This window comes from Ranitomeya imitator, chromosome 5 (genome assembly GCF_032444005.1).
Source record: "Ranitomeya imitator isolate aRanImi1 chromosome 5, aRanImi1.pri, whole genome shotgun sequence".
NCBI lineage: Eukaryota > Metazoa > Chordata > Amphibia > Anura > Dendrobatidae > Ranitomeya > Ranitomeya imitator.
The window spans coordinates 584,266,700-584,291,587 of record NC_091286.1 but is presented as its reverse complement, the minus strand read 5'-3'; the positions used below and the strand labels follow the sequence as shown (position 1 = coordinate 584,291,587).

General features: G+C 45.2%; 1 protein-coding gene across 1 annotated transcript in view; it reads right to left on the bottom strand.

Moving 5' to 3' along the window:
- The window catches only part of LOC138638537 (saxiphilin-like), a 160,193-nt gene extending 144,232 nt beyond the window's left edge, over positions 1-15,961 (bottom strand). The window contains exon 1 of the mRNA XM_069727917.1: positions 15,848-15,961. Coding sequence (XP_069584018.1) covers positions 15,848-15,890 — 43 coding nt within the window. The 5' untranslated portion in view covers positions 15,891-15,961. The remainder of the gene's footprint in view (positions 1-15,847) is intronic.
- Between the last annotated feature and the right edge of the window lie 8,927 nt (positions 15,962-24,888).

Here is a 24,888-nt window from a genome sequence, read left to right as displayed (position 1 = left end):
TGATACTCAGCCTGTGGTCCCTTCCTACCATGGCAGCTCTATCTCCACTGCCGACCGACTGTCTGCTGTCACTGCTGCATGCACCCTGCCCTGGGCAAGGCTGCCCGGGCTCTGCTGCCTTCACAGGAAGTGCCTCTTCTATATCCCTATGGCTCTGCCCTGCTCTAACTCCTCCCTACTGACAACCCCTATGCTATCTGTAGCTAGCCGACACTCCTAATCTATTCTATTCGCTATCTCTATGATGCCCCCACTATGGTCCTTTCTACCTAAGATTCTATCCTTACCCTAGTTGAATACAGGACACATATTAAAGACATCCACATTACAGTACATAACACATAACAAATACATTTGCATTAATAAACCATGAGGTGCCGCACGTCATAGTATGACCAGCGTCCAGGGGAGAGGATGCATGTGAGGCTCTCCGCCACCTCCTTACACATGTTGCAAGCAAAGCTCAGCTAATGCTGTGCTGAAGATCCCACTGATACCAGCAACATTTGCACCTAATGACCCTGTATAATACATGAAAAACAGATGCACCTATGACCCTTTTCTAAAAAAATGAAACATTCCATTCCTCCTACAGTTGCTCTGACAACCGAGTTGTAGCACAGCTCAGCTATTCTATGCTCGGATCTGCTATGTGTGCAACGGAGAGAATAATCATGAGCTACCAACGAAATGTGGAGTCTGTAAATAGTAATGAATATTTGTCAAATAATGGATGACAGTCGCTACATTGAAAACTATCAATCTTCACCTCATCTGGAGCGCCCACCAGGGCCGTGGGGATACTCGGAACCGGGCCAGTTCATAAGGGGGAAGTGGTCACAGCAGCAGTGACACAGTCCGTGGCCCTGGGTGTCCAATGAAAGATGTGAAAAAGGGAATTAAAGTTTATGAGATAAATGGTCATGACGCCACCTGTGGCATTTGGCAAATAGGAGACGTTAGCTGACACTGCTTAACCCCTTAAGCCCCGAGGGTGGTTTGCACGTTAATGACCGGGCCAATTTTTACAATTCTGACCACTGTCCCTTTATGAGGTTATAACTCTGGAACGCTTCAACGGATCTTGGCGATTCTGACATTGTTTTCTCGTGACATATTGTACTTCATTTTAGTGGTAACATTTATTCGATATAACTTGCGTTTATTTGTGAAAAAAATGGAAATTTGGCGAAAATTTAGAAAATTTCGCAATTTTCCAACTTTAAATTTTTATGCCCTTAAATCACAGAGATATGTCATGCAAAATACTTAATAAGTAACATTTCCCACATGTCTACTTTACATCAGCACAATTTTGGAACCAAAATTTTTTTTTGTTAGGGAGTTATAAGGGTTAAAAGTTGACCAGCAATTTCTCATTTTTACAACACCATTTTTTTTTTTAGGGACCACATCTCATTTGAAGTCATTTTGAGGGGTCTATATGATAGAAAATACCCAAGTGTGACACCATTCTAAAAACTGCACCCCTCAAGGTGCTCAAAACCACATTCAAGAAGTTTATTAACCCTTCAGGGGTTTCACAGGAATTTTTGGAATGTTTAAATAAAAATGAATATTTAACTTTTTTTCACACAAAATTTATTTCAGCTCCAATTTGTTTTATTTTACCAAGGGCAACAGGATAAAATGGATGCCAAACGTTGTTGTACAATCTGTACTGAGTACGCTGATACCCCATATGTGGGGGTAAACCACTGTTTGGGCGCATGGCAGAGCTCGGAAGGAAAGGAGCGCCATTTGACTTTTCAATGCAAAATTGACAGGAATTGAGATGGGACGCCATGTTGCGTTTGGAGAGCCCCTGATGTGCCTAAACATTGAAACCCCCCACAAGTGACACCATTTTGGAAAGTAGACACCCTAAGGAACTTATCTAGATGTGTGGTGACCACTTTGACCGACCAATTGCTTCACAGAAGTTTATAATGCAGAGCCGTAAAAATAAAAAATCATATTTTTTTACAAAAATGATCTTTTCGCCCCCAATTTTTTATTTTCCCAAGAGTAAGAGAAGAAATTGGACCTCAAAAATTGTTGTCCAATTTGTCCTGAGTACGCTGATACCCCATATATGGGTGTAAACCATTTGGGCGTATGGCAGAGCTCGGAAGGGAAGGAGCGCCATTTTACTTTTCAATGCAAAATTGACTGGAATTGAGATGGGATGCCATGTTGCGTTTGGAGAGCCCCTGATGTGCCTAACCATTGGAACCCCTCACAAGTGACACCATTTTGAAAAGTAGACCCCTTAAGGAACTTATCTAGATGTGTGGTGAGCACTTTGACCCAACAAGTGCTTCACAGAAGTTTATAATGCAGAGCCGTAAAAATAAAAAATCTTATTTTTTCACAAAAATGATCTTTTCGCCCCCAATTTTTTTTTTTCCCAAGGGTAAGAGAAGAAATTAGACCACAAAAGTTGTTGTGCAATTTGTCCTGAGTGCGACGATACCCCATATGTGGGGGTAAACCACTTTTTGGGCGCATAGCAGAGCTCGGAAGGGAAGGAGCGTCATTTGACTTTTCAATGCAAAATTGACTGGAATTAAGATGGGACGCCATGTTGGTTTGGAGAGCCCCTGATGTGCCTAAACATTAAAACCCCCCACAAGTGACACCATTTTGGAAACTAGACCCCCTAAGGAACTTATCTAGATGTGTTTTGAGAGCTTTGAACCCCCAAGTGTTTCACTACAGTTTATAACGCAGAGCCGTTAAAATAATTTTATTTTTTTTTCGCAAAAATTATTTTTTAGCCCCCAGTTTTGTATTTTCACAAGGGTAACAGAATAAATTGGACCCCAAAAGTTGTTGTCCAATTTGTCCTGAGTACGCTGATACCCAATATGCGGGGGGGAACCACTGTTTGGGCGCATGGCAGAGCTCGGAAGGGAAGGAGCGCCATTTGGAATGCAGACTTAGATGGATTGGTCTGCAGGAGTCACGTTGCATTTGCAGAGCCCCTGATGTACCCAAACAGCACAAACCCCCCACAAGTGACCTCATATTGGAAACTAGACCTCCCACGGAACTTATCTAGATGTGTTGTGAAAACTTTGAACCCCCAAGTGTTTCACTACAGTTTACAACGCAGAGCCGTGAAAATAAAAAATCCTTTTTTTTCCCACAAAAATGATTTTTAGCCCCCCAAATTTTTATTTTCCCAAGGATAACAAGAGAACTTGGACCCAAAAAGTTGTTGTCCAATTTGTCTCGAGTACGATGATACCCCATATGTTGGGGTAAACCCCTGTTTGGGCGCACGGGAGAGCTCGGAAGTGAAGGAGCACTGTTTTACTTTTTCAATGCAGAATTGGCTGGAATTGAGATCGGACGCCATGTCACGTTTGGAGAGCCCCTGATGTGCCTAAACAGTGGAAACCCCTCAATTATAAATGAAACCCTAATCCAAACGCACCTCTAACCCTAATCCCAACTGTAACCCTAACGACACACCTAACCCTGACACACCCCTAATTCTAATCCCAACCCTAATCCCAACCGTAAATGTAAACCAAACCCTAACCCTAGCCCTAACCCTAACCCTAGCCCTAACCCTAATGGGAAAATGGAAATAAATATATTTTTTTAAATTTTATTATTTTTCCCTAAGGCTAGGTTCACATTGTGTTAGGGAAATCCGTTTAGCGCTAGCGGATTGCGCTAACGCAATGTCTTTTTAGGTGTCGTGTTTAGTGGTCGCGTTAACGTCCCCCCTCTGGTAGATCGGGGATCGGACCTCGGGCGCGCTGCGGACGCTGCTCGGGCGCGCCACAAAAGAACAGCACCTTGCTAGCGCGAGCCGAACATGGCACGCTCTAGCGATGCGCTACACCCAAAAATCACATTGCTGTCAATGGGTGTGCTAACGGACCCGTTGCACGGCGTTAATTATGACATTTTCGCTGTCCGTTAGCATTAACCCATTAACGCAATGTGAACCTAGCCTAAATAAGGGGGTGATGAAGGGGGGTTTGATTTACTTTTATAGCGTTTTTTAGCGGATTTTTATGATTGGCAGCCGTCACACACTAAAAGACGCTTTTTATAGCAAAAAAGTTTTTGCGTCTCCACATTTTGAGACCTATAATTTTTCCATATTTTGGTCCACAGAGTCATGTGAGGTCTTGTTTTTTGCGGGACGAGTTGACGTTTTTATCGGTTACATTTTCGGACACGTGACAGTTTTGGATCACTTTTTATTCCGATTTTTTGTGAGGCAGAATGACCAAAAACCAGCTATTCATGAATTTCTTTTGGGGGAGGCGTTTATACCGTTCCGCGTTTGGTAAAATTGATGAAGCAGTTTTATTCTTCGGGTCAGTACGATTACAGCGATACCTCATTTATATCATTTTTTTTATGTTTTGGCGCTTTTATACGATAAAAGCTATTTTATAGAAAAAATAATTATTTTGGCATCGCTTTATTCTGAGGACTATAACTTTTTTATTTTTTTGGTTATGATGCTATATGGCAGCTTGTTTTTTGCGGAACAAGATGATGTTTTCAGAGGTACCATGGATATTTATATCCGTCTTTTTGATCGCGTGTTATTCCACTTTTTGTTCAGCGTTATGATAATAAAGCGTTGTTTTTTGGCTCGTTTTTTTTTTTTTTTTCTTACGGTGTTCACTGAAGGGGTTAACTAGTGGGCCAGTTTTATAGGTCGGGTCGTTACGGACGCGGCGATACTAAATATGTGTACTTTTATTGTTTTTTTGTTTTTTTTTTTAGATAAAGAAATGTATTTATGGGCATAATATTTTTTTTTTCTTCTTTATTTAGGAATTTTTTTTTTTTTTTTTTTTTTTACACGTGTGGAAATTTTTTTTTTTACTTTTTCACTTTGTCCCTGGGGGGGACATCACAGATCAACGATCTGACAGTGTGCACAGCACACTGTCAGATCGGTGATCTGACATACAGCCGGGCAAGATTAGAGCTGCAGCTGCAGCCTGATCCTGACCCGGAAGTGCTCCCTGCAGGACCCGGATGCAGCCCCGCGGCCATTTTGGATCCGGGGACTGCAGGGAGAAGACGCTCGGTACACGGTGAGTACATCACCGTGTACCGATCGTCTCAGGGAAGCACGCAGGGAGCCCCCTCCCTGCGCGATGCTTCCCTGTACCGCCGGCACACCGCGATCATCTTTGATCGCGGTGTGCCGGGGGTTAATGTGCCGGGAGCAGTCCGTGACCGCTCCTGGCACATAGTGCCGGATGTCAGCTGCGATAGGCAGCTGACACCCGGCCGCGATTGGCCGCGCTCCCCCCGTGAGCGCGGCCGATCGCATATGACGTACTATCCCGTCACTGGGAATTAAGTCCCAGGTCACCTGGACGGGATAGTACGTCATATGGGATTAAGGGGTTAAAGAGACAGCTGGGGCTGATGGTAATGCAGCAGAGTTGATACAGCTCTCCACAGGTAGAGCTTTAAGGTACCGTCACACTTAGCGACGCTGCAGCGATCCAGACAACGATCCCGATCGCTGCAGCGTCGCTGTGTGGTCACTGGAGAGCTGTCACACAGACAGCTCTCCAGCGACCAACGATGCCGGTCTTCTGGTAACCAGGATAAACATCGGGTTACTAAGTGCAGGGCCGCGCTTAGTAACCCGATGTTTACCCTGGTTACCAGCGTAAACGTAAAAAGAAACAAACACTACATACTTACCTTCCGCTGTCTGTCCTCCGGCGCTCTGCTTCTCTGCACTGACTATGAGCGCCAGCCGGAAAGCACAGTTAGTAACCCGATGTTTACCCTGGTTACCAGTGAAGACATCGCTGAATCGGCGTCACACACGCCAATTCAGCGATGTCTGCAGGGAGTCCAGCGACGAAATAAAGTTCTGGACTTTCTGCACCGACCAACAATGGCACAGCAGGATCCTGATCGCTGCTGCCTGTCAAACTGAATGATATCGCTAGCCAGGACGCTGCAACGTCACGGATCGCTAGCGATATCATTCAGTGTGAAGGTACCTTTAGTCCCAGGGTACTTAGGTTTTAAAAGATGGTGTTACAGATGGTGGATGTAGTGCAGGATGGATGGCGCAATAAATAAGTGTGAGGACACAGCGGGGTGCAGTTTCCTATGTATTACTCACAGTTCTTAGCTGCCCCAGCCGGGGTGTTGTGTCCCCCAGGTTTGTGGTCCAGCCAGCTCTCAAGTAATTTGGGTGCACTTTCCAGAACCCTCTTTCATATGTCCTTTCCTGGCTGTCTCTCTGCGCTGGCTTTGCCTCTCCTGCCCTGCGCCTGCCACACAGTGTCCCAAGCCAGCAGCCATGGTTCTTGTAGGGCGGTGTGCACTGAATCACTTAGTTCTGTGGTACAACATTAACAAGAAAGGTTCTGCCCACACTAAATAAGTTTAGTAAAATCAATAAGGAGCACCTTAAGAAGTGGTAATTATTTACAATGGAAAGTTTCTTGATCACTCACCGTCTATGATCGTAGTGTCTTTTACTTTTAACCTTTTCAGGTAAATTAACTATTTAGAGTCACATGCTATCTCTTGCTCACTTCTGCTGTTTCCAGGGCAGTAGCTGGGGCTGGCCACTCGCCGGCTGGGAAAGTTCTTGGTTAAATAGCGCAATGGGTGTCATACAGTAACAGTATAGTTGGCCCTACCACCGGTGTAAAGGCAATTACCACCCCCTGCCGCAGTGGGCCTTGGTCTATGTGCTGGTTCTTATAGGCTTGGGCATTAGCCTTTAGGTTCCTCTTCTCCCTCTCCTCCTGCCAGGCCCTCCTTTCTGCATCATATTTTGCTCCCTGCGATATTCCTCCCATGTGATGGCCGGGATTTCCCCTTGGAGCTAGATCATATCAGCCCTGTGGGGTTCCCCTTTAATTACCACCGGCTCAGCGTGCACCTCCTGGGGCCCACTCGTTGGTGTCAGTGGGGCTGGTATCTCGCCTAAGATGTCTGGTGTCCTGTCCCGGGGCGCATTTTTTGATGTGCAGCCAGGTCTAGGGGCCATCGGGGTGGGAAGTGGGCCTACTAAGGTGCCGTCAGTCACTGGAGCAAGGTTGGTCGCCTGAGCAGGGTTGGTCACTGGAGGAGGGTCTGTCACTGCAGCGGGGTCAGTAACAATACCTGCTGATGGTGTCTCACCGGTGCCGGTCTCCTCCTCCGCTGCGGTTAGAGACATTGGCCGCAGAACGGGACGCTGCTCCTCCCGATTGATCTTCTTCTGCAGGGCTGATGTCCACCTGCTCACCGCTGCCAGCTGAGTCTGCATGAGCTGGTGGGCCAGCTCCTCCACCTCCACATCCAGGAGATCTGGATCCACCGCAGGCGACTCGTAAAGGTCTTCCAAGTCTCGGCTGGGGGAGTCCTCCTGCTCCACCTCATGCACTGGTGCTCGCTCACCTTCCTCCGCCATCTTGCCGTCTGGGTCTTTTCTTCCACCCAGGTCTGGTTCCTGCTCTCTCCTCTTTCGTGGGCGGGGTTTCTTTTTCTTCCTATTCCCGTCATAGCAAATCAGGAGGCGGATCTCTCTCGATGATGGACATGTCCTCGTTTTATAGTAGTATTTGCAGTGGGCGGGCATGATTTTCGCGCTTCACAGTTGGGTTCCACCCACGATGACACACCTTTCTTCTCCTGCATGCCTCGTGGTGCTGTAATGGCGACAAGTGTTGCGCAATTTAACACAGTCTATGGTGCACAGGATCTAGTTTACTGGGATGGTCCATCCTGTTCATGACGCCAAAATGGAACGCCCCCCAGAGCCGTGGGGATACTCGGTACCGGGCCGGTTCTTAAGGGGGAAGTAGTCACTGCAGCAGTGACCCAGTCCATGGCTTTGGGCATCCAAAAAATGTGAAAAGGGGGAAATAAGGTTTATGGAATAAATATTCAAAACGCCACCTGTGGTATTAGGCAAATAGGAGATGTTAGTCAATGTTGCTTAAAGAGACCGCTGGGGTCGAGGGTGATGCAGCAGAGTTGGTACAGATATATTCTCCACAGGTAGAGCTTTAGTCCCAGGGCACTTAGGTTGTAAAAGATGGTGTTGCTGATGGTAGATGTAGTGCAGGGTGGATGGCACAGTAAATAAGTGTGAGGACTCAGCGGGGTGCAGTTTCCAATGCTTTACTCACGGTTCTTAGTTGAACCAGCCGGGGTGCTGTGTCCTCCAGGTTTGTGGTCCAGCCAGCTCTCAAGTAATTCAGATGCACTTTCCAGAGCCCTCTTTCATATGTCCTTTCCTGGCCGTCTCTCTGTGCTGGCTTTGCCTCTGCTGCCCTGCGCCTGCCACAGTGTCCCAAGCCAGCAGCCACGAATCTTGTCAGGCGGTGTGCACTAAATCCCCCTGGATCCTTTGTGGCTACCTTTTCAGTGAATGTGTGCAGATGTGGCTGTGGCACATACAGATACCACAGCCTCCGGTTGTCTAGCTGAATACTTAGTTTCTCCACTAGATTGGGGCTGGTCCCCTGACTGCAACCTGGTCCCTCCACCTGACTATGGTCAGCGTGAATGCGAGCCCCACGGGACGACTTCTCACTACCCGTGACTCTAGGACCCCTTCCTTCTCTTCTTTCTTTAGCTTCACTTTCCTTCAGCTCCCTCTCTTTGGAAACACCTTTCTGTCTGTTTCAGTCTTTTTGTCTGACAGGAGCCGCAGACTCTCACATCTCCTCAGCTCCACTCTTCTCCTCAACTCCCTAACTTTCTAGATCTTTCCTGACTCTTTCTTACTAAGCTCCTCCCCTACTCTACCTACCCCACCCACTCCTCCAACACCCTTTCCTATCCAAACTGGGATGAGGCCTTCCTCCCTTAGGGTACACTGTTGTGAATTCTGTTGTCAAGCTCCCTCCTGTGGTCATGAATGGTACTTCGGCTGGTTCTGTCCATGGGCTTCCTCTGTTGGTTGTGAGTGGGGCGGCGGCTTCTGAGTTTCCTTCCACAGGTGACGAGGTTAATTCGTTAGCTGGCTGCTCTATTTAACTCCACTTGGATCATTGCTCCATGCCACCTGTCAATGTTCCAGTATTGGTCTAGTTCACTCCTGGATCGTTCTTGTGACCTGTCTTCACAGCAGAAGCTAAGTTCCTGCTTGTTTTTCTTTAGTTTGCTATTTTTCTGTCCAGCTTGCTATTTTGATTTTTGTCTTGCTTGCTGGAAGCTCTGGGACGTAGAGGGAGCGCCTCCGCACCGTGAGTCGGTGCGGAGGGTCTTTTGTGCCCTCTGCATGGTCTTTTTGTAGTTTTTTGTGCTGACTGCAAAGTTACCTTTCCTATCCTCTGCCTGTTCAGTAAGTCGGGCCTCACTTTGCTAAATCTATTTCATCTCTGTGTTTGTATTTTCATCTTTACTCACAGTCATTATATGTGGGGGGCTGCCTTTTCCTTTGGGGAATTTCTCTGAGGCAAGGTAGGCTTATTTTTCTATCTTCAGGGCTAGCTAGTTCCTTAGGCTGTGTCGAGTTGCATAGGGAGCGTTAGGAGCAATCCACGGCTATTTCTAGTGTGTGTGATAGGATTAGGGATTGCGGTCAGCAGAGTTCCCATGTCTCACAGCTCGTCCTATATTATTTGTAACTATCAAGTCATTCCGTGTACTCTTAACCACCAGGTCCATTATTGTCCTTACCACCAGGTCATAACAGTACAGGTGGACCAAAGTATTAATGCATCTCAATAGAGGGATAAGAGAAGTTCTGAGACCATTTTTTTTTCTTTGCAGTGTGTTTTGTCTCTCTTTTCCCCTTTACCTCTGGGTGGTTCAGGATACAGGTGTAGATATGGACATTCAAGGTCTGTCCTCTTGTATGAATAATCTCACTGCAAGGGTACAAAACATTCAAGATTTTGTGGTTCAGAATCCGATGTTAGAGCCTAGGATTCCAATTCCTGATTTGTTTTTTGGGGATAGATCTAAGTTTCTGAATTTCAAAAATAATTGTAAATTGTTTCTTGCTTTGAAACCTCGCTCCTCAGGTGACCCTGTTCAACAAGTGAAAATCATTATTTCTATGTTACGTGGCGACCCTCAAGAGTGGGCAATTTCCTTTGCGCCAGGAGATCCGGCATTGCGTGATGTTGATGTGTTTTTTCTGGCGCTCGGATTGCTTTATGATGAACCAAATTCAGTGGATCAGGCAGAGAAAATCTTGCTGGCTCTGTGTCAGGGTCAGGATGAGGTAGAGATATATTGTCAGAAGTTTAGGAAGTGGTCTGTACTCACTCAGTGGAATGAATGTGCCCTGGCAGCAATTTTCAGAAAGGGTCTCTCTGAAGCCCTTAAGGATGTCATGGTGGGATTTCCCATGCCTGCTGGTCTGAATGAGTCTATGTCTTTGGCCATTCAGATCGATCGACGCTTGCGTGAGCGTAAAGCTGTGCACCATTTGGCGGTATTATCTGAGCATAGACCTGAGCCTATGCAATGTGATAGGACTTTGACCAGAGCTGAACGGCACGAACACAGACATCGGAATGGGCTGTGTTTTTACTGTGGTGATTCCACTCATGCTATCTCCGATTGTCCTAGGCGCACTAGGCGTTTCACTAGGTCTGCCACCATTGGTACGGTACAGTCGAAATTTCTTTTGTCCGTTACTCTGATTTGCTCTTTGTCATCCTATTCTGTTATGGCATTTGTGGATTCAGGCGCTGCCCTGAATTTGATGGACTTGAAGTTTGCTAGGCGCTGTGGTTTTTTCTTGGAGCCCTTGCAGTATCCTATTCCATTGAGAGGAATTGATGCTACGCCTTTGGCCAAGAATAAGCCTCAGTACTGGACCCAATTGACCATGTGCATGGCTCCTGCACATCAGGAGGATATTCGCTTTTTGGTGTTGCATAATCTGCATGATGTGGTCGTATTGGGGTTGCCATGGCTACAGGTCCATAATCCATGGAAATCAATGTCTGTGTCCAGCTGGGGTTGTCAGGAGGTACATGGTGATGTTCCATTTTTGTCTATTTCGTCATCCACCCTTTCTGAAGTCCCGGAGTTTTTGTCGGATTACCGGGATGTATTTGATGAGCCCAAATCCAGTGCCCTACCTCCTCATAGGGATTGCGATTGTGCTATCGATTTGATTCCTGGTAGTAAGTTTCCTAAGGGCCGACTGTTCAATTTATCTGTGCCAGAGCACGCCGCTATGCGGAGTTATGTAAAGGAATCCTTGGAGAAGGGTCATATTCGCCCGTCGTCGTCGCCATTGGGAGCAGGGTTCTTTTTTGTGGCCAAGAAGGATGGTTCTTTGAGACCTTGTATTGATTACCGCCTTCTTAATAAGATCACAGTCAAATTTCAGTATCCTTTGCCGCTGCTGTCTGATTTGTTTGCTCGGATTAAGGGGGCTTGTTGGTTCACCAAGATAGATCTTCGTGGTGCGTATAATCTTGTGCGTATTAAACAGGGCGATGAATGGAAAACAGCATTTAATACGCCCGAGGGCCATTTTGAGTACCTGGTTGTGCCATTCGGGCTTTCCAATGCTCCATCAGTATTTCAGTCCTTTATGCATGACATCTTCCGAGAGTACCTGGATAAATTCCTGATTGTATATTTGGATGATATTTTGGTCTTTTCGGATGATTGGGAGTCTCACGTGAAGCAGGTCAGAATGGTGTTCCAGGTCCTTCGTGCGAATTCTTTGTTTGTGAAGGGGTCAAAGTGTCTCTTTGGAGTTCAGAAGGTTTCATTTTTGGGTTTCATTTTTTCCCCTTCTACTATCGAGATGGACCCTGTTAAAGTCCAGGCCATTTATGATTGGACTCAGCCGACATCTGTGAAGAGTCTGCAAAAGTTCCTGGGCTTTGCTAATTTTTATCATCGCTTCATCAGTCATTTTTCTAGTGTTGCTAAACCGTTGACTGATTTGACCAAGAAGGGTGCTGATGTGGTCAATTGGTCTTCTGCGGCTGTGGAAGCTTTTCAGGAGTTAAAGCGTCGTTTTTCTTCTGCCCCTGTGTTGTGCCAGCCAGATGTTTCGCTCCCATTTCAGGTCGAGGTTGATGCTTCTGAGATTGGAGCAGGGGCTGTTTTGTCGCAAAGAAGTTCTGATGGCTCGGTGATGAAACCATGTGCCTTTTTTTCTAGAAAGTTTTCACCTGCTGAGCGCAATTATGATGTTGGCAATCGAGAGTTGTTGGCCATGAAGTGGGCATTCGAGGAGTGGCGTCATTGGCTTGAAGGAGCCAAGCATCGCGTGGTGGTCTTGACGGATCACAAGAATTTGACTTATCTCGAGTCTGCCAAACGGTTGAATCCTAGACAGGCTCGTTGGTCGCTATTTTTCTCCCGCTTTGATTTTGTGGTTTCGTACCTTCCAGGCTCTAAGAATGTGAAGGCTGATGCCCTGTCAAGGAGTTTTGTGCCCGACTCTCCGGGTGTTCCTGAGCCGGCGGGTATTCTCAAAGAGGGGGTAATTTTGTCTGCCATCTCCCCTGATTTGCGGCAGGTGCTGCAAAAATTTCAGGCTGATAGACCTGACCGTTGCCCAGCGGAGAAACTGTTTGTCCCTGATAGGTGGACGAATAAAGTTATCTCTGAGGTTCATTGTTCGGTGTTGGCTGGTCATCCTGGAATCTTTGGTACCAGAGATTTGGTGGCTAGATCCTTTTGGTGGCCATCTTTGTCGCGGGATGTGCGTTCTTTTGTGCAGTCCTGTGGGACTTGTGCTCGGGCTAAGCCCTGCTGTTCTCGTGCCAGTGGGTTGCTTTTGCCCTTGCCGGTCCCGAAGAGGCCCTGGACGCATATCTCTATGGATTTTATTTCGGATCTCCCTGTCTCTCAAAAGAGGTCAGGTGGTTTGTGATCGCTTTTCTAAGATGGTCCATTTGGTACCCTTGTCTAAATTGCCTTCCTCCTCTGATTTGGTGCCATTGTTTTTCCAGCATGTGGTTCGTTTACATGGCATTCCGGAGAACATCGTTTCGGACAGAGGTTCCCAGTTTGTTTCGAGGTTTTGGCGAGCCTTTTGTGCTAGGATGGGCATTGATTTGTCTTTTTCCTCGGCTTTCCACCCTCAGACAAATGGCCAAACTGAATGAACCAATCAGACTTTGGAAACATATCTGAGATGCTTTGTTTCTGCTGATCAGGATGATTGGGTGTCCTTTTTGCCTTTGGCTGAGTTCGCCCTTAATAATCGGGCCAGCTCGGCTACTTTGGTTTCGCCGTTTTTCTGCAATTCGGGTTTCCATCCTCGTTTCTCTTCAGGGCAGGTTGAGTCTTCGGACTGTCCTGGTGTAGATACTGTGGTGGATAGGTTGCAGCAGATTTGGACTCATGTGGTGGACAATTTAACATTGTCCCAGGAGAAGGCTCAACGTTTCGCTAACCGCCGGCGCTGTGTGGGTCCCCGACTTCGTGTTGGGGATTTGGTTTGGTTGTCGTCTCGTTATGTTCCTATGAAGGTTTCCTCTCCTAAGTTTAAGCCTTGTTTCATTGGTCCGTATAAGATTTCTGAGGTTCTCAATCCTGTGTCATTTCGTTTGACCCTTCCAGCTTCTTTTGCCATCCATAATGTATTCCATAGGTTGTTGTTGCGGAGATACGTGGCGCCTGTGTTTCCATCCGTTGATCCTCCTGCCCCGGTGTTGGTTGAGGGGGAGTTGGAGTATGTGGTGGAGAAGATTTTGGATTCTCGTATTTCGAGACGGAAACTCCAGTACCTGGTCAAGTGGAAGGGTTATGGTCAGGAAGATAATTCCTGGGTCTTTGCCTCCGATGTTCATGCTGCCGATCTGGTTCGTGCCTTTAATTTGGCTCGTCCTGGTCGGCCTGGGGGCTCTGGTGAGGGTTCGGTGACCCCTCCTCAAGGGGGGGTACTGTTGTGAATTCTGTTGTCAAGCTCCCTCCTGTGGTCATGAATGGTACTTCGGCTGGTTCTGTCCATGGGCTTCCTCTGTTGTTTGTGAGTGGGGCGGCGGCTTCTGAGTTTCCTTCCACAGGTGATGAGGATAATTCGTTAGCTGGCTGCTCTATTTAACTCCACTTAGATCATTGCTCCATGCCACCTGTCAATGGTCCAGTATTGGTCTAGTTCACTCCTGGATCGTTCTTGTGACCTGTCTTCCCAGCAGAAGCTAAGTTCCTGCTTGTTTTTCTTTAGTTTGCTATTTTTCTGTCCAGCTTGCTATTTTGATTTTTGTCTTGCTTGCTGGAAGCTCTGGGACGCAGAGGGAGCGCCTCCGCACCGTGAGTCGGTGCGGAGGATCTTTTGTGCCCTCTGCGTGGTCTTTTTGTAGTTTTTTGTGCTGACCGCAAAGTTACCTTTCCTATCCTCTGCCTGTTCAGTAAGTCGGGCCTCACTTTGCTAAATCTATTTCATCTCTGTGTTTGTATTTTCATCTTTACTCACAGTCATTATATGTGGGGGGCTGCCTTTTCCTTTGGGGAATTTCTCTGAGGCAAGGTAGGCTTATTTTTCTATCTTCAGGGCTAGCTAGTTCCTTAGGCTGTGTCGAGTTGCATAGGGAGCGTTAGGAGCAATCCACGGCTATTTCTAGTGTGTGTGATAGGATTAGGGATTGCGGTCAGCAGAGTTCCCATGTCTCAGAGCTCGTCCTATATTATTTGTAACTATCAGGTCATTCCGTGTGCTCTTAACCACCAGGTCCATTATTGTCCTTACCACCAGGTCATAACAGTACACACAGGTGCCCTGACTGAATTGTCTAGTGTTGGATGCAGGTGTAGGGTTCTGTGCAGTTCCCTCTCCTTACCTGAGAGCAGAATACCACACCTCTGGGTGAGGTGCAGTACTCTGTGGCGACTGGATCCCAGGGGCGCACCACATCCATATAAATAAATAGATAAAAAGACGTTAGATTATACTCACCCAGGGGCGTTCCCGCTGCTGGTCCGGGTCCGGCACCTCCCATCTTCATCAGATGATGTCCTCTTCAGGTCTTCACGCTGCAGCTCCGGCGCAGGCGTACTTTGTCTCCCCTGTTGAGGGCAGAGCAAAGTACTGCAGTGCGCAGGCACTGGGCCTCTCTGACCTTTCCCAGCGCCTGCGCAGTAGCCCTCAACAGGGCAGACAAAGTACGCCTGCGCTGGAGCTGCAGCGTGAAGACCCGAAGAGGACGTCATCTGATGAAGATGGGAGGTGCCAGACCCGGACCAACAGCGGGAACGCCCCTGGGTGAGTATAATCTAACGTCTTTTTCTCATCTTTTAGGATACATCGGGGGCTTATCTACAGCATTCTGGAATGCTGTAGATAAGCCCCCGATGCCGGTGGGCTTACCTCACCCATGATTTTGGGGGTGACAGGTTCCCTTTAATACTCATCCGGCTCTCACCTATCTTTGGTCCGATCAAGTGTACGGACAGAAGATGCCAAAGATACCTGGTGCCAGAAAGTGCAGAAGATCACACCAGATACCAAGAGAAAGATAAGGCCAGTTCCGGGCTGCACAGCAGGTGAGGGCTTGGTGAGTATAATGTTTGTTTTTTTTACATTTTTTACATATGTTCACTATGTTCTGTAGACATCAGAGCACAATAATATACTGTATATTTGATTACCTTTGAATATAATTAATGTAAACCTAATTTTCTAGCCAAATTCAAGCAAAGCCAAATTCAAATATCGCCAGATTTACTCATCACTAATGCTTATGAATATTTTAGCTCACGACATGAGTAATTGCACAGTTACAGCCCCAGCAGTAACAGCAAATAGTGGAGTTATTACTGCTGGGATCCGATGGGTGATGAACCCAACATGAAAATAAGATAACCTGGATACAAGAACATCTATCCAGAAATAATATTTTAAATATGCAATTTACAAATTGATATGTTCCATCAAGAGCTTGTATTAACATCTACTTACCCAACAGGCAGAAACATAGCAGTATTTGGGGAGTCATCCTCATTTCTTACAAGGCACCATACAAAGAGCGTCTCATCTAGCTGCTGTTTGCCTGTTATAACCTCGCTTTCTATTGAGGGGGCGGCTGAGTGAGCAGATGAGATGTCCTTGTGTTATTTACACAAAAGTTTCTCAACAAGACCCATTCACCTCTGTCTCATTTTGTTAATAAATTCTGTATTTTATGGCACAAAGATAGTTTTTTTTAGTTTCATGTGACATCAAAATTGTTCTGCCAATTTGAAACTTTATCTTCCAAAATATTGTCTGCAGAGAGAAGGTTGAGTGTTCAGTGCAGGGGTCCAAACAATCCAGAGTTAGCTCTTAACCCCTTAACGATCGCCGATACGCCTTTTAACGGCGGCAGTTAAGGGTACTTAAACCACAGCGCCGTTAATTAACGACGCTGTGGAAAAAGTAAATAGCGCCCCCTCAGAGTCTGATTTTCTCCGGGGTCTCGGCTGCCAGGGGTAGCCGTGACCCCAGAAAACATGACTCGGGTCGGTTTTTACCGACCCCGCTTTTGCGATCGCCGGTAATTAACCGTATACCGGCGATCGCAAAAAAAAACAACGCGATTTCCCTTTTAATTTCTCTGCCTCCGATGTGATCGCACATCAGAGGACAGAGAAAAGGGGTCCCAGATAGCCCCCCGATACTCACCTGTCTCCCCCGGTGCTCCTCGTGGCTCCCGATGGGCGCCGCCATCTTTTTCCGGCAAAAAAATGGCGGGCGCATGCGCAGTGCACCCGCCGTCTGTCGCCATCTCCCGGCCGGCAGGAGAAAGCAGTAGGGGCTAAACTTAGGGTTAGGGTTGGGCCTAAATTTAGGGTTAGGGTTGGGGTTAAATTTAGGGTTAGGGTTAGGGTTGGGGCTAAATTTAGGGTTAGGGTTGGGGCTAAATTTAGGGTTAGGGTTGGGGCTAAATTTAGGGTTAGGGTTGGGGCTAAATATAGGGTTAGGGTTGGGTCTAAATTTAGGGTTAGGCTTCTTTCACACTTACGTTGGTACGGGGCCGCCGCAATGCGTTGGCCCGACATACCGACGCATGTTGTGAAAATTGTGCACAACGTGGGCAGCGGATATAGTTTTTCAACACATCCGCTGCCCAATCTATGTCCTAAGGAGGAGGGGGCGGAGTTACGGCCACACATGCGCGGTCGGAAATGGCAGACGCGACGTACAAAAAAACGTTACATTGAACGTTTTTGTGCCGATGGTCCGCCAAAACACAACTGATCCAGTGCACGACGGACGCGACGTGTGGCCATCCGTCGCGATCCGTCGGCAATACAAGTCTATGGGCAAAAAACGCATCCTGCGGGCACATTTGCAGGATCCGTTTTTTGTTCAAAACGACGGATTGCGACGGATGCCAAACAACGCAAGTGTGAAAGTAGCCTTAGGGCTAGGGTTAGGGTTGGGGCTAAAGTTAGGGCTAGGGTTGGGGCTAAATTTAGGGTTAGGGCTAGGGTTGGGGCTAAAGTTAGGGCTAGGGTTGCGGCTAAAGTTTAGGGTTAGAGTTGGTATTAGGGTTAGGGTTTGGATTAGGGTTGGTATTAGGGTTAGGGTTGGCATTAGGGTTACGCTTGGGATTAGGGTTAGGTTTGGGATTAGGGTTAAGGTTAGGGTGGGGATTAGCGGTGTATTGGGATTAGGGTTAGGTTTGAGGTTAGGGTTGAGATTAGGATTAGGGGTGTGTTGGATTTAGGGTTTTGATTAGGGTTATGGTTAGGGTTGACATTAGGGTTGTTTGGGGTAAGGGTTGTGATTATCGTTAAGGTTGTGATTAGGATTATGGATCGGGTTGTGATTAGGGTTAGGGGTGTGTTGGTGTTAGGGTTGGAGCTAGAATTGGGGGGTTTCCACTGTTTAGGTACATCAGGGGGTCTCCAAACACGACAGCCAATTTTGCGCTCAAAAAGTCAAATGGCGCTCCCTCCACTCTGAGCTCTGCTGTGCGCCCAAACAGTGGGTTACACCCACATATGGGGCATCAGCGTACTCGGGATAAATTGGACAAAAACTTTTGCGGTTCAATTTCTCCTGTTACCCTTGTGAAAATAAAAACTTGGGGGCTACAAAATCTTTTTTGTGGAAAAAAAATATCTTTTATTTTCATGACTCTGCATTATAAACTTCTGTGAAGAACTTGGGCATTCAAAGTTCTCACCACACATCTATATAAGTTCCTTGGGGGGTCTAGTTTCCAAAATGGGGTCACTTGTGGGGGGTTACTACTGTTTAGGTACATCAGGGGCTCTGCAAACGGAACATAACGCCCACAGACCATTCTATCTAAGTCTGCATTCCAAAATGGCACTCCTTCCCTTCCGAGCTCTGCCGTGCGCCCAAACAGTGGTTTACCCCCACATATGGTGCATCAGCGTACTCGGGATAAATTGGAAAACAACTATTACGGTCCAATTCCTCCTGTTACCCTTGTGAAAATGAAAACTTGGGGGCTACAAAATCTTTTTTGTGGAAAAAAAAAATATTTTTATTTTCACGACTCTACATTATAAACTTCTGTGAAGCACTTGGGCATTTAAAGTTCTCACCACGCATCTAGATAAGTTCCAAGGGGGGTCTAGTTTCCAAAATGGTGTCACTTGTGGAGGGTTTCTACTGATTAGGCACATCAGGGGCTCTCCAAACGCGACATGGCGTCCGATCTCAATTCCAGCCAATTCTACATTGAAAAAGTAAAGCAGCACTCCTTCTCTTCCAAGCTCTGCGGTGCGCCCAAACAGTGGTTTACCTCCACACATGGGGTATTGACGTATTCAGGAGAAATTGCACAACAACTTTTGTGGTCTAATTTCTCCTGTTACCCTTGTGAAAATAAGAATTTGTGGGCGAAAAAATCATTTTTGTGTAAACAAATGCGATTTTTTATTTTCACGGCTCTACGTTATAAACTTCTGTGAAGCACTTAGGGGTTCAAAGTGCTCACCACACATCTAGATAAGTTCCTTAAGGGGTCTAGTTTCCAAAATGGTGTCACTTGTGGGGAGTTTCCACTGTTTAGGCACATCAGGGCGTCCGATCTCAATTCCAGCCAATTCTGCATTGAAAGTGTCAAACGGCACTCCTTCTCTTCCAAGCTCTGCGGTGCGCCCAAACAGTGGTTTACTCCCACATATGGGGTATTGGCGTGTTCAGGAGAAATTGCATAACAAAATTTATGGTTACATTTCTCTTTTTACACATGTGAAAATAAAAAAAATGGTTCTGAATTAAAACATTTGCAAAAAAAAGTTAAATGTTCATTTTTTCCTTCCACATTGTTTCAGTTCCTGTGAAGCACGTAAAGGGTTAATAAACTTCTTGAATGTTGTTTTGAGCACCTTGAGGGGTGCAGTTTTTAGAATGGTGTCACACTTCATTATTTTCTATCATATAGACCCCTCAAAATGACTTCAAATGTGATGTGGTCCCTAAAAAAAAATGGTGTTGTAAAAATGAGAAATTGCTGGTCAACTTTTAACCCTTATAACTCCCTAACAAAAAAAATTTTGTTTCCAAAATTGTGCTGATGTAAAGTAGACATGTGGGAAATGTTATTTATTAACTATTTTTCGTGACATACAGTGGGGCAAAAAAGTATTTAGTCAGTCAGCAATAGTGCAAGTTCCACCACTTAAAAAGATGAGAGGCGTCTGTAATTTACATCATAGGTAGACCTCAACTATGGGAGACAAACTGAGAAAAAAAATCCAGAAAAATCACATTGTCTGTTTTTTTATCATTTTTTTTGCATATTATGGTGGAAAATAAGTATTTGGTCAGAAACAAACAATCAAGATTTCTGGCTCTCACAGACCTGTAACTTCTTCTTTAAGAGTCTCCTCTTTCCTCCACTCATTACCTGTAGTAATGGCACCTGTTTAAACTTGTTATCAGTATAAAAAGACACCTGTGCACACCGTCAAACAGTCTGACTCCAAACTCCACTATGGTGAAGACCAAAGAGCTGTCAAAGGACACCAGAAACAAAATTGTAGCCCTGCACCAGGCTGGGAAGACTGAATCTGCAATAGCCAACCAGCTTGGAGTGAAGAAATCAACAGTGGGAGCAATAATTAGAAAATGGAAGACATACAAGACCACTGATAATCTCCCTTGATCTGGGGCTCCACGCAAAATCCCACCCCGTGGGGTCAGAATGATCACAAGAACGGTGAGCAAAAATCCCAGAACCACGCGGGGGGACCTAGTGAATGAACTGCAGAGAGCTGGGACCAATGTAACAAGGCCTACCATAAGTAACACACTACGCCACCGTGGACTCAGATCCTGCAGTGCCAGACGTGTCCCACTGCTTAAGCCAGTACATGTCCGGGCCCGTCTGAAGTTTGCTAGAGAGCATTTGGATGATCCAGAGGAGTTTTGGGAGAATGTCCTATGGTCTGATGAAACCAAACTGGAACTGTTTGGTAGAAACACAACTTGTCGTGTTTGGAGGAAAAAGAATACTGAGTTGCATCCATCAAACACCATACCTACTGTAAAGCATGGTGGTGGAAACATCATGCTTTGGGGCTGTTTCTCTGCAAAGGAGCCAGGACGACTGATCCGGGTACATGAAAGAATGAATGGGGCCATGTATCGTGAGATTTTGAGTGCAAACCTCCTTCCATCAGCAAGGGCATTGAAGATGAAACGTGGCTGAGTCTTTCAACATGACAATGATCCAAAGCACACCGCCAGGGCAATGAAGGAGTGGCTTCGTAAGAAGCATTTCAAGGTCCTGGAGTGGCCTAGCCAGTCTCCAGATCTCAACCCTATAGAAAACCTTTGGAGTCAGTTGAAAGTCCGTGTTGCCAGGCGAAAAGCCAAAAAGATCACTGCTCTAGAGGAGATCTGCATGGAGGAATGGGCCAACATACCAACAACAGTGTGTGGCAACCTTGTGAAGACTTACAGAAAACGTTTGACCTCTGTCATTGCCAACAAAGGATATATTACAAAGTATTGAGATGAAATTTTGTTTCTGACCAAATACTTATTTTCCACCATAATATGCAAATAAAATGATAAAAAAACAGACAATGTGATTTTCTGGATTTTTTTTTCTCAGTTTGTCTCCCATAGTTGAGGTCTACCTATGATGTAAATTACAGACGCCTCTCATCTTTTTAAGTGGTGGAACTTGCACTATTGCTGACTGACTAAATACTTTTTTGCCCCACTGTATGTCTCTGATTTAAGGGCATAAAAATACAAAGTTTGAAAATTGCTAAATTTTAAAAATTTTCGCCATATTTCCGTTTTTTTTCATAAATAATAGCAAGTAATATCAAAGAAATGTTACCACTAACATGAAGTACAATATGTCACAAAAAAACAATCTCAGAATCAGCGGGATCCGTTGAAGCGTTCCAGAGTTATAACCTCATAAACTGACAGTGGTCAGAATTGTAAAAATTGGCTCGGTCATTAAGTACCAAATTGGCTCTCTCACTAAGGGGTTAAAGAGAATAATTTTGTCAACAGAATTTCACCCCCTTCCCCTCCCAAACTATTTATATGCACATGTAGTTCTTTCACAGCTTAGTCCAGATATACTTTTACATGGCTAGACCATTCCTCTATCACTGAAAAATTAGTGCTTGAAATGATTTGAAAATGAAGCTAAAGAGCTAGGGTAGATCTGAAGCTTCTGTCATGCCAGCTATTTTTCCTGCACATTGCCGCTTCCTCCTGCTTGACTGATTGCTCCTTTGCCTGAAGTCACCCAGCACAGAGGCTGTCAGTCAAGCAGTACTATATACTGCATTACTAAAAAATTGCAGTCTATAGTATTACTCCTGGTCTCATCTGAAGCTCATTTTCTACGACGACTGCCATGGTACCCTCAAGAGAATAACAGCTGCAAAACACGCAGATCTTCCATTTGCAGCCAATATTCATATTTGCACTTTATTTTTTTCTTCCCCTTTCTCAATGCACATTGACTTTTATTTTTTCCATCAACATAGCCATATGAGCTTGTTTTTTTTTGCAGCACAAGTTGTAGCTTTGAATTATGTCATTTTTAAAATATTAAATGTATTAGAACACAAGAAAAAAATTCCAAATGTGGTGAAATTGTGAAGAAATGCAATTTAGCCATGTTTTGGGGGGTTTGCTTTGATAGAGTATATCATGACTTTGGGTTATAATACCCCAGATCAGTATGATTATAGTGATACCAAGCTTGTATAGATTTTTTTTTCATTTAAAGGGAACCTGAGAAGTTGATACATACCGCCTATGATTCTGGAAGCATCTATCAGCTGTCAAGTTCACTTTTACGTGATGAAAAAAAAATCTGAATTTTGTAAAAAAAAATGTTGATATCTCTTACATATTTATTTTTCCACTGAATGAGCTGATTGAGGACTTTCTTTTTGTGTGATGAGCTGATGATTTAATGGGAACCTGTCACCTCCAAAATGGAAGGTAAGCTAAGCCCACCGGCATCAAGGGCTTATCTACAGCATTCTGTAATGCTAAATATGTGCATATATACTGTATATATATATATATATATATATATATATATATATATATATATATATATATATATATACCGTACAGACCAAAAGTTTGGACACACCTTCTCATTTAAAGATTTTTCTGTATTTTTACACTGAAGGCATCAAAACTATGAATTAACACATGTGGAATTATATACTTAACAAAAAAGTGTGAAACAACTGAAATTATGTCTTATATTCTAGGTTCTTCAAAGTAGCCACCTTTTGCTTTGATGACTGCTTTGCACACTCTTGGCATTCTCTTGATGAGCTTCAAGAGGTAGTCACCGGGAATGGTTTTCACTTCACAGGTGTGCCCTGTCAGGTTTAATAAGTGGGATTTCTTGCCTTATAAATGGTGTTGGAACCGTCAGTTGTGTTATGCAGAAGTCTGGTGGATACACAGCTGATAGTCCTACTAAATAGACTGTTAGAATTTGTATTATGGCAAGAAAAAAGCAGCTAAGTAAAGAAAAACGAGAGGCCATCATTACTTTAAGAAATGAAGGTCAGTCAGTTCGAAAATTGGGAAAACTTTGAAAGTGTCCCTAAGTGCAGTTGCAAAAACCAGCAAGCGCTACAAAGAAACTGTCTCACATGAGGACCGCTCCAGGAAAGGAAGATCAAGAGTCACCTCTGCTTCTGAGGATAAGTTTATCCGAGTCACCAGCCTCAGAAATCGCAGGTTAACAGCAGCTCAGATTAGAGACCAGGTCAATGCCACACAGAGTTCTAGCAGCAGACACAGCTCTACAACAACTGTTAAGAGGAGACTTTGTGCAGCAGGCCTTCATGGTAAAATAGTTGCTAGGAAACCACTGCTAAGGACAGGCAACAAGCAGAAGAAACTTGTTTGGGCTAAAGAACACAAGAAATGGACATTAGACCAGTGGAAATCTGTGCTTTGGTTTGATGAGTCCAAATTTGAGATCTTTGTTTCCAACTACCGTGTCTTTGTCTGACGCAGAAAAGGTGAACGGATGGACTCTACATGCCTGGTTCCCACCGCGAAGCATGGAGGAGGAGGTGTGATGGTGTGGGGGTGCTTTGCTGGTGACACTGTTGGGGATTTATTCAAAATTGAAGGCATACTGAACCAGCATGGCTACCACAGCATCTTGCAGCGCCATGCTATTCCATCCGGTTTGCATTTAGTTGGACCATAATTTATTTTTCAACAGGACAATGACCCCAAACACACCTCCAGGCTGTGTAAGGGCTATTTGACCAAGAAGGAGAGTGATGGGGTGCTACGCCAGATGACCTGGCCTCCACAGTCACCAGACCTGAACCCAATTGAGATGGTTCGAGGTGAGCTGGACCACAGAGTGAAGGCAAAATGGCCAACAAGTGCTAAGCATCTCTGGGATCTCCTTCAAGATTGTTGGAACACCATTTCCAGTGACTGCCTCTTGAAGCTTGATAAAGACCTTTTTAGGTTGAAACGTCGAATTATGGCAGAATAAAGATATTGGATTCTTTTATCACCTGGACTGGATGCTGTTCCTTTTACTTTGATGAATGCCAAGAGTGTTTGCACTTCTGAAGACATCACCCTAATTAGCATAGGAACATGTAACTTCTAAAATAATTTTTCTCAGGATTACAGGACAGTATTAGGTCAGACAAGGATGATTAGGGATGTACTAGGAAGCTGCAATAACAGGTAGTCATAGGTTTGGGGGCATAAAGTCGGTGACAGATTCCCTTTAAATGCCAAAGTATCTCATGTAATGTAATTACAGTTATTAAATATTGCATTATAAAACATTGCAACAAAACTATAGTGCATGAAATTAATAGGAAAAATGTGAATTTGGGTAGAAAATATTTTGGCATGGGGAGGGCCCCATTTGAAAGTTCGCACTGGGGCCCATAACTTTGTAGTTACGCCACTGGTGATAATGATATGCTCGTGCCCTTAGGTGGGGTTGGAGGGGGGTCTTCATGTGGTGCTCTGATTAAATATTCATAATACAGACTGCTGACAGTCACTGGTCCCTCACTGACCTGCTCCCTAGTTTGCATAATGAATACCATCACATACTGAATAAAAAAAACGCTTCTGCAGGCAGGTGCCGGCCGTGGCATCTGTGCTGCAGCATAATCGCATGGTTATTGTTCACTTAATAATCCCTTTTGCTGATTTAATTGAGCAAAGAAAAAAAAAGTCAATTTCAAAATGGCGCCTTGAAGGAGGAAATTTTTTTGTCTCCAGCAAGATAGGGCCGCTGGCGCCTGCGCAATAGCAGCTATCAGTTATCCATGAGAGCTGCTGCTGCACAGGCGCCGGCAACGCCATCTTGGAGGAGGAAATTTTTCGTATCTATACACACCAATAGTTGCTACTGCGCAGGCGTGGCGGGCGTCATTTTCAAATGTATTTATTTTTCTTTCCTCGCTCAATTAAATCAGCAAAAAGAATTAAGTGCACAGTAAACATGCGATTATGCTGCAGCACAGGGGCCACGGCCAGCA